This window comes from Malania oleifera, chromosome 5 (assembly GCF_029873635.1).
Source record: "Malania oleifera isolate guangnan ecotype guangnan chromosome 5, ASM2987363v1, whole genome shotgun sequence".
Classification (NCBI taxonomy): Eukaryota; Viridiplantae; Streptophyta; class Magnoliopsida; order Santalales; family Ximeniaceae; genus Malania; species Malania oleifera.
The window spans coordinates 40,189,233-40,198,742 of NC_080421.1; the positions used below are offsets into that span (position 1 = coordinate 40,189,233).

The following is a 9,510-nucleotide window of genomic DNA, read 5'->3' on the forward strand; positions in this document are numbered from 1 at the left end:
ATATTGATGTGAAATATCATTGGATTAGAGATGCACTAGATTCTGAATTTTTTGAAATTAGAATGATTCATACTGATGACAATGGTTCAGAAATGATGACAAAATCCCTATTAAGGGAAAAACATAAAACGTGTTGCCTGATTTCTGGTATGCTGAACTTCTCCACATAGTCAAAAGGGGGATATTTGTTGGGTTTCCCTCCTATGTGGAGGATGACCTATATGTATAAATGATTCTCTTGGAAGTCTTGGTCAATGACCAAGTAGAATTCATGTCCTAGTGGAAGTAAAGAGCATTTGTGCTTTGGTATACTAATTGTTGTCTTGTGATGGAGTGGTTCTTTATTAGTTGAGTGCAACTTTATTTCACTCAGATGGAAGGTCATTTTTTGAGAAGTAAATAAACACTTTCTTGGGAAACTATTGCTGTAGAAAAAGAGAGTTTCGTGCATCCTTGGAACGGCTAAGAAAGAGTGAGGGAGTAAAGAAAATTGTTTGTTGAAAATTCAGATTGAAGGTGCATGCACAGCTTGATCTTTCTGATCGGATAGTGATTTCTCATTTGATTGAGCTTAAATTTTGATAAGTTGTTTGTGACTCATCCTTCATCATTTTGATCAGTATAATTGTCATTTGGAATTTTGTAACTTTGGTTTCGTGGCTTGGACAACAACCCCTATTTTAGGTGAAACCTCTCCAGTTCTCATTCAAATTTGATTCCACCTTGATGGTGATAACTTATATTATTTTTCTATGCCAAGAATTTGTGATTCTTGATTATTTTTGTTGATGTATGCTTCTAACTTTAACTAAGGAAAACTTATTGTAACCTACTAATTTTAAATAGTGGAAGATTGGAAGTTGACTTCGGTCTCATGGTTTTTACCTTCATACCGAAGGGTTTTCCACGAAATTCTTGGTGTTCTCTTTGTGATTATGTGGCTGATTTTGTGTGTTTGGTTGTTATGTATTTCTATTTTTGGATAATTAATTATTCTTCTTGATTGATCTTGGGGAAGGTTTATTTTTGGGCCATTATGTTTTAGACATCACCTTCATAACCGACCTCCTCCCCAAAAAAATGTTGCCCTGTGCTGTTTCTTTCATACATTCTCTATGATTATGCCACTAGATCATTTTCTTCAACCATATAATATAAATGCTTCTTATTTTTTTATTTGTTTCATAAAAAAATACTAGTTAAATGTTAAATAGGTAGGCATATTTTTGTTTTTGAAAATATATTTACTTAATGATCTGATCCATTCATATGGAGAGTGTACAAAGAGATTGAATGGAGCAAAACAGCTTCTAATTAACACGCTCCTATTCGTACTGATAAAACATAAGAACTGGTAACAATAAGATCCAAGAAATGAACCCACAATTTTTTTTTTCTTGACCAAGTAAAGAATATGATTGACATTAATTTACACAAAGCCCAATGTTATATACAAAAATTTTGAAAAAAGAAACCCTAAAAACACAACAGCACAACCTTCTATGAGGCAATATTCAAGCACTAGTTTTCTCAAAACCAAACAGTAGCATATGTAATTAATGCATAGTACATATCAACAAATTACTGCATGTGTGTATAGATATATATACCTTGTTTCAAATTAAGTATGCATGCAACATTAATTATTCAGAGGAAAACTATACTGTTGTCATCTTCAAATCTCATCTCCACTGGATTTGAGGGCAAACCAGCACTTCCCAGGCCACTTTCCTCTAAGCTCATGTCCCATAAGAACCCAAACTCATCATCACCAGTGCTGCCACCTTTAGTGGAGTTGAATTGATCAGCTGCAGCTGTGATATTGTTAATATTATTGTTCTTGTCGTGATGAGAGAACTGAAGGAAGCTATTAAGGTTTGAAACAGCTAAGTTTAGGAGCTGCTGGTTACTGGGATTAATGTTGTTATTAATGTTGCTGCAGGTTTGGTGCTGTGGGGTTGAGGGCAGTGATGAAACAAATTGGTGGTGATACCCACAGGGCATGGCCAGGTCTGTTGGAGGAGAGGCTGGTAAGGTTGGAGAAGAGGCTGCGGCTGAGGCCTCATACATGTTTTGTGGGCTGAGTTTTGCACTGTTCTCCCCTTTGCTTTTGTGGAAGACTCTGCACAGCACCCAGTCCTCCTGCCAATTCATAAGATAAGCCAATTAGCAACTGAAATATGAATTGTTCATGTAATTGAGGCCTTAAAAATTCATGAAAGCAATTAAGTTATACTGTGGTCAAATTGGCAAAGTGTCCTTAAAAAGTTAGCATGTTTTCTTTTTTTATGAAGTTTAACTATAAGACAATGAATCCTCTTTTTTCTTTTTCTTTTTTCTTTTTTTTTTCTTTTTTTAATTTAGCGTTAGTTTTCTCTATGCTTGTATACTTCTTATATATGCTTGAGTAAAATTTTTGCCCTTCAGAAAAAAAAAAAAAACTAGACACCATAAAATTTGACAAAATCATTATTTCTCTAATAATTTCTCTCTCACAGTTAATTGGATAATTAAAGATAACCATAACCATATAACTGGCACAATTTTTCAGAATATAAAGGTATGAAGAGTGTCTGTTTTTTACCCTCAAAACAATAGTATATATACTACTATATATCATTTCTTACCACTCTCGAAAATCATGACATGTAACCCACTAATTAATATAATTTTTTTAAAAACAGAAAACCTAAAGCAATGTATCAATCTTTTTAACATGCATTATAATTATAAACAAATTGTCACTGCAATTAAAACTAATTAATGATAACAAGAAACGGAACGATGATTTCTGATATTTCAAAACGAGGGAGGTAGGTGGGCTGGCTGGTAGGAATATGAAATTATGAATACTGAAACATATGTACATGCATGCATGGGGACGTGGTAATTAATAGTTAAGAAGAGATCACCTTAGGAGGCATGTGTGGGGTCTCGAGGCGGAACTCATGCATGATCCAGCCGGTCTTGATGCCATTGGGAGCTCTGTTGCGATAAAACACGAGGGTCTTTCTCATCCCTACGATCTGATGGGTGGAGGGGTCCAGCACCATCCGATCCTTTCCTGTGGCTTTCCAGTATCCAGATGTCGTCGCCCTATTGGTCCGAAACCCCGTCGCATATTTCCTGTCCCTGAAGCTGAAGAAGTACCACTCGTTGGAGTTCAACTTCGCCACCTCTGCATGAACATTATTGCTCGTATCAATCATCCATGCATGTGAGTAGGTATATATATGTGTTTGTGTGTGTGTAGAGACAAAGAGAGAAGGAGATATGTAGTTTAAAGTTTATATGCCAGTCTGTTAGAGGGGTGCTTTATTTTCTATGTATGATCAAATCCATATATATATACGTGCAAGTAAATGATAAGCAAAAGAGACATACAGCCCTTAAATTAATATCATCACTTTAGCTAAAGAGTCCTAACTTTATTTAATTAGTATATACCATCACTTTGATTTAGTTGTCCACTCGTTTGCATGCATGAAACTATATATATTTAATTTACCATCACTTTAATTTAGTTGTCCACTCGTTTGCATGCATGATACTATATATATATATGTCAAAAAATTGTGTTGTGAAGATAACAAATATCACTTTAGAGATTTATTAGTAGACGTAATAGATTTTTTAGGTTTTCAAATGACTTGATACTTTTACATGATATGAGTGAGAGTATAGGTCTTTAATTGATTAAAAAATTTAAAGTTTAATTTTCACAACCTTCATTTTTTTTAATATAATATAATATGTAAAAGATGAAAGATACCTTTCAAACAAACTTATGCAAAAGATAAAAGATAAATCTATTCACATGATATTTTGTCCTTGAAATATGTATATTTCAATTAAATACGGATAAAAAATCAACCTCTCTCTCTAGTATATCTATATATAATTATGTTTTTTTTTTAAAAGAAAAAAGGGAGGGTGGCACCTCCATTTATTTATAATTATGTTGCTACTACTATACTATTAATTATTTCATTAATATCTATAATTATTGCTGTTATAATATTACTGTACACATATTGTTACTACTATTAAAAATATTACTACTAAATTACCGTCACTACCATTGGTACTCTAGGTTTCTTGTACATGCAATCATATGTTTGTTCATAGTTTCTTATATATATATATATATATATTAGTATGAAAAATCCATTAACCCATGACATGTTGAGTAGTTTAACTTGTAATCAACAAGCATGACGAGTAACTATCTCTCCCTCTGATTCCTCTCTAGCATTGATCATTACTTTTCTTTTGTAGTATTGTCATTTTATAATTTAGAGTAGTAATTAAAACAAAGAAGGCTAAATTCATATAGTATAAGGATAGTTTTTGTTTCCTAACTTTAAAATATTTTATACATAGGCTCATTATTAGGGATATAGAACCCTAAATTTTTTTCATAATTGGGCATAGAAGAGGTGAAGTGACACACACACAAATATATAGGGGCTTTTGAAAATTTATAATTAGTAAGAATAATAGCAAAATGAGAAATTAAAATTGTTAGGTTAAGGATAAACATTGGATTAAGAAATAAATATTATAAATTCTACATATATATATATATATATATATATATTGATTGTGTGTTTATGCATGATTACATATGTATTGCTTGTGCATATATAGGCATCATTATGCATGTTAAAGATAATAATTGCAATAACACATGCAGCTTCTACACTAATTGGTGTTATGCTTGTAATTAAGTGTAACATGTAGTTGTAAAAGTGGATGTGAATTAGTTCAATATGTAAAAGACATATATACACACATGCACAAGGGTTTTCAAGGCATCCTAACTTGTTACCATTAGAACAACTTTGAAGGTATAATATGTAGAACCTTTCAATATATATGCACAATTTGTACATGACTTTTTAAAAACTACCTAGAATTAGAAAATGATAAACTCAAATGATTATCATATATGAATATGTGTCTAATTCTATGACTTTATGCCTATAATTTTTAACTTGCATAGTTCATATTTTTAAGAGAGAGACGACCATGGTGGATATATAACTCGAACACTAACATGTGTCATGCATACACACAAAGTGTTATGTTATAAAAGAGGTGTAAACTCAATATGCAGAAGGTTATATATGCATACATAATTGAATACCCTATCTTGTTTTTATAGGAATGGCTTTTTTTGCCCTATAATCAAAGATAGTACTTCACATCAATTTGTTAAAAACTATGAAAGTAAATCAAAAAATAAACATAGATAAACTCAAATAACTACCACAATCATATGTACTATTACCTTACGTGTTTAGGTCTCAAAATTTTAATTAAATAATAGGGAATATATCTAAAAACTATAGTCAAAAAGTAGAAATATTAAAAAGAAGAGCTAGGCCTCCTTGATATGAGCCCTTACCCTACATATGACGTACCTAAGAAGATGGGATATACATATATATATATATATATATATATAAAATAAAATTCACCCAATTTGACAGAAAATGAATATAGCTAGGGTGGGGACACGTTAAGGTACTTACCATGTCATGTGGCCTAATCTTCACATGGAAGATTGAGGAAAAAGGGTCCAACTTTTTTCTTGTTTCTTTGACTTTAACCGAGGAGGTGGGCCAGCAGGGCCCATTGGAGCAAGACCCTAAGGCCACCTTTTTCCCTCTTTTCGCGTGGCCAATGCCTTGGCGCTTAAGAAAGGTAAAGGAGGCTTGTGCGTTGCTTTTTCTTGAAGACTTTAGTTTCTAACGGCCGCTGCCGGCCAGTTGAGAGGAAATTGCTTTTTAAAATTAAATAGCTTTTTGGAACATGAAAGAAACGCATTGATCGGTTCACAGCAAAGGGATTTTTCTAAAACGAACATTACTTGAAGTAGTGATGCTTCAAGGAAAAGGTGTGGGAAAGAATAATCAAGGTCTTTTTAGTTTGAGTTTGTGCTGTGGGGAAGATGAGTGCTGCATCTGCATATATGCATGCCCTGAAATGGAATTTAACGGCATATTCCTGCAGGGAAACTTACTTCTTCATTTCCCCCACCAATTATATATATAATATGTGAGTTCTTTTTTAATTATTATGAAGCAATCAGTAGTCAGTTTACTTGTTGCAGAGGCGTGGATGTTTTGTAATGTAGTTTGTCGGTTTTTCTCAGAGAGAGAGAGAGAGAGAGAGAGAGAGAGAGAGAGAGAGAGAGAGAGAAAGGAACTAGCTTCTTTAGTGAAAGTTTTGAGAAGGGATGAAAAGAGGTTTGAGATTGGATCATCTGGTCCTCCCAAGTGAATAGAGATGATAGCTTCTAGGGTTTGGAATTGAAAATTGATTAACTCTTCATACAGGTCTCCCCCATAATCTCAAATGAGAAAATATTAGGGGCATCAAATTTACCACTTGTGTAAAAAATGTACACTTGCGTCAGAGGTGGGGTAGGAGAGCTTCCTCCGGTGCGATGTGTATACAAATCCGGTGCACCAATAATTTCTCATGCCAGATAGAGAACGACAAAGAGAGCGAGAGAGTCTTATATGCAAAATATATGAAAAGAAGAAACAAAAATAATTAATAAAGTGAAGATACGCTGAAAGAGTACATGCAGTTGCAGACAAGCAGTTATAAGTGACTATTCTAGGGAAAAAAATGATATAAAGATGCATGGAAAGAAAAGAGTTGGAAAAGGAACCAAAAGAAAATTTGAAAGGTGGTATAAGTTCCCTGCAGGAATGTATACAGCTCAAAGCCAGCCAATGTTTCCCACTACAAATGGATCCTAACGCGTACTCCTATTACAAAAGCAACATGCATGATTGATCCAACTCCATTAGTTAACTAAAAGGGAAAATTGGGAAGGAAATAATTAAATATTGGGAATGAAGGAAGGACCACATGCAATTGCAATGAATTCCATTGTTTGCTAGTGAATTATTTGATATATTCATCCTTACTAGAAAATATAAATTCCCCTTAAGAAGGATACTATATGATCATTTAACAATGAGATATTCATGTTAAAGGTCATGAGTTTTTTTTTTCCCTTCTTTTACTAGGTTAGAAATAATAGAGAGCAAATTTTGAAAAGAACCCGAGATATTTTCGCCGTGTAACTCGGGTTTAGAGGGAGTTTGGAAAGAAGATGGGATATTGTTGTGTATAGCACTTGAGTTGAATGAGCCTTTTAATTGTAAAAAAGAGAATCCAAAATTTGTTACATAAATATTGGTGCTTTATATAGATAAAAATATACATATACATAGATACATACATACATATATATGCTAAGTTTTGAACTAGGAACCATTATAAAATTCTAAAATTTCAAAATTTTGGGACAACTTGATATATATTAAATGTGACATCAAAGATTTCATCGAGAACCCAGGAAGAGAGAGAGAGAGAGAGAGAGAGAGAGAGAGAGAGAGAAAAAAAGATTTCGTCCTGATCACAATGATAAGTTGGCATTATCATTCAAAAAGTTCACAGTAAAAACAGAATCGCTTTTGGAAAACTGAATTGTTGTCTACGCTAAAAAATCTGCTGCACCTATCTATCACTCCAAGCAAGGCAAAACCATGGCAAAAAACAGTACCTGTGGAATTAAAACTATCACTAAAAGGATACAAAATTAATATTCACAGAGTTTAATAAGGTAAATATCCCTGAGGGATCATTCCTCTCTTTCTCTCTCCATGGTCATTCTAGCAGACATTTTTGTCTCTTTACCATTCGAACAAAAGTTACTGCAGACATTTTTGTCTGCCTGGTACAAAGAACTCAAATAATTTCTTTTGCCATCTCTGTGTGCCAACCTTGCTAAAGGACTGGTAAAAGCAAGCACAGAGAACATATTCGAAATCTAATTATGGATAAATATCATGATATATATAGTGAGTGAATGAAAATTAAAGAAGCTAGATCATTGATATTCCCATGGAGAAGAAGTGCATGGAAGAAGAAGAAGAAGAAGAAGAAGAAAAGGAAAGGCATGGAAGACAAAGGCGACCTACCGGGAAGCTGCCATGGCTCACAGGTATGTAAGTCAATTTCTACTAAAGTACCCTTCAAGGCTTCCTCATTTGCAATCTTCTTGTAGAGATAATGGCACACCAGCTCCTCATCACTGGGATAAAACCTAAACCCTGGAGGCAGTGTGGCCTCAATGTCCCTTAAACCCATTTGGATTGAGATTTTGGAGGGAAGCCTCTGATGAAATATGGTTGGCGGCGAATTTGAACTGTTGCTTTTCTGAAGTTTAATATGCAAATAATAAGCAGCAGCAGCAATTGTAGAGCTTGAGGTTGGTGGGAGATGGAATGTCAAGCTCTTGGCTTTAATTTCTTTGTTTGGGATGTGAAATATTATAAAGGAGAGAATGGGTTGCGTTATATATATAGAGAGATAGATGTGGGTTGATAACTGCCTTTGCCAGATAAAATTCTTCTAGGTAGCTTGTGTGTATAGTTAGTCATTGAGGGAAGTTTCATGAAAAACCCGAGTCACAAGAAATGTTCTTTAGAGGGGTGGGGGGGCCCTAAGCTAGGGTAGGGAAATTAATGCAGCATATGAACAAAATCCAAAATATTTTATTATAGAAAACCTCCAAAAGGGCCCTTTTTAATGTATTATAGGTACCCATTTAAATTTAAATTTTTTTTTTTTTTTTTTTTAAAAGGAGAAATGAAATTGGACTAGCAGTTACATATTATTTTAACAATATGATGAAGAAACCATGGGGTAAAGTTAACACATAGGCATCATATCTACCTAAAAAGAACACATGGGTAGCTCCTATATCTGCACAATCATGTGCAGTACACATGGCAAGGAATACTCCAAAAACTTATAACCAAACAAACACTACTCCTATTGATCCGCTTTATGTGTATATTCCAATGTTAATTGGTTATAGCTTGGGCACACATAGGGAGTTTGCGTTTTATAATAAATCTCCTTTTCCCCAAAAGAAGTATATATTACTCAGTAAGGTGGCAACCCTTGATTTTGCATCCCTGCAGCTGCCTCCTGTTCTGGGGTGCCTTTTCTTCTTGTGGCCCATCTCAAAAGAAAAAGAAAGATACAAAATTTTCCATAATTTTTTTTTACATCACACGATAATAATTATTGGCCATCGATTTCATGATTATTTTTTAGATTTCACTGTTCAAGAAAAAAAAAAAAAGGAATAAAGAAAAAAATACTTTGGCTTTCACTCAAAACAGTACTTGAAGAGTAATAAAAATTAATGATTTTTTATTATTTCACTGAATGTAAGTCAAAAGAAAATTCATATAACCGATCCTACTTGTTAGGATTTGTATTAGGGTTCGGTCGAGGAATTTTTCTTCTTTTCTTTTTTTAAAAATATTTTTAGAACAAATACATCATATATAATTGAGGGCGGCCTATTGGAGGTGAGGTCCATCCATCTATGATTTAAATTATTAAATTATATACATTGGAGTTTGTAGGCTTGCTGATTGATTCTATTCTGTCTGAGAGGGGGACCATTAA

The 9,510-nt window shown here is 33.6% G+C and overlaps 1 protein-coding gene across 1 annotated transcript; it reads right to left on the reverse strand.

Moving 5' to 3' along the window:
- Window positions 1-1,435: 1,435 nt before the first annotated feature.
- LOC131155445 (NAC domain-containing protein 21/22) lies at window positions 1,436-8,397 on the reverse strand. Its single transcript, XM_058108579.1, has 3 exons — window positions 8,007-8,397; window positions 2,913-3,178; window positions 1,436-2,142 (listed from the first exon to the last, which is right to left on the reverse strand). Exons 1-3 carry the CDS (start codon window positions 8,173-8,175, stop codon window positions 1,648-1,650), a joined length of 930 nt encoding a protein of 309 aa, XP_057964562.1. The 5' UTR covers window positions 8,176-8,397; the 3' UTR covers window positions 1,436-1,647.
- Between the last annotated feature and the right edge of the window lie 1,113 nt (window positions 8,398-9,510).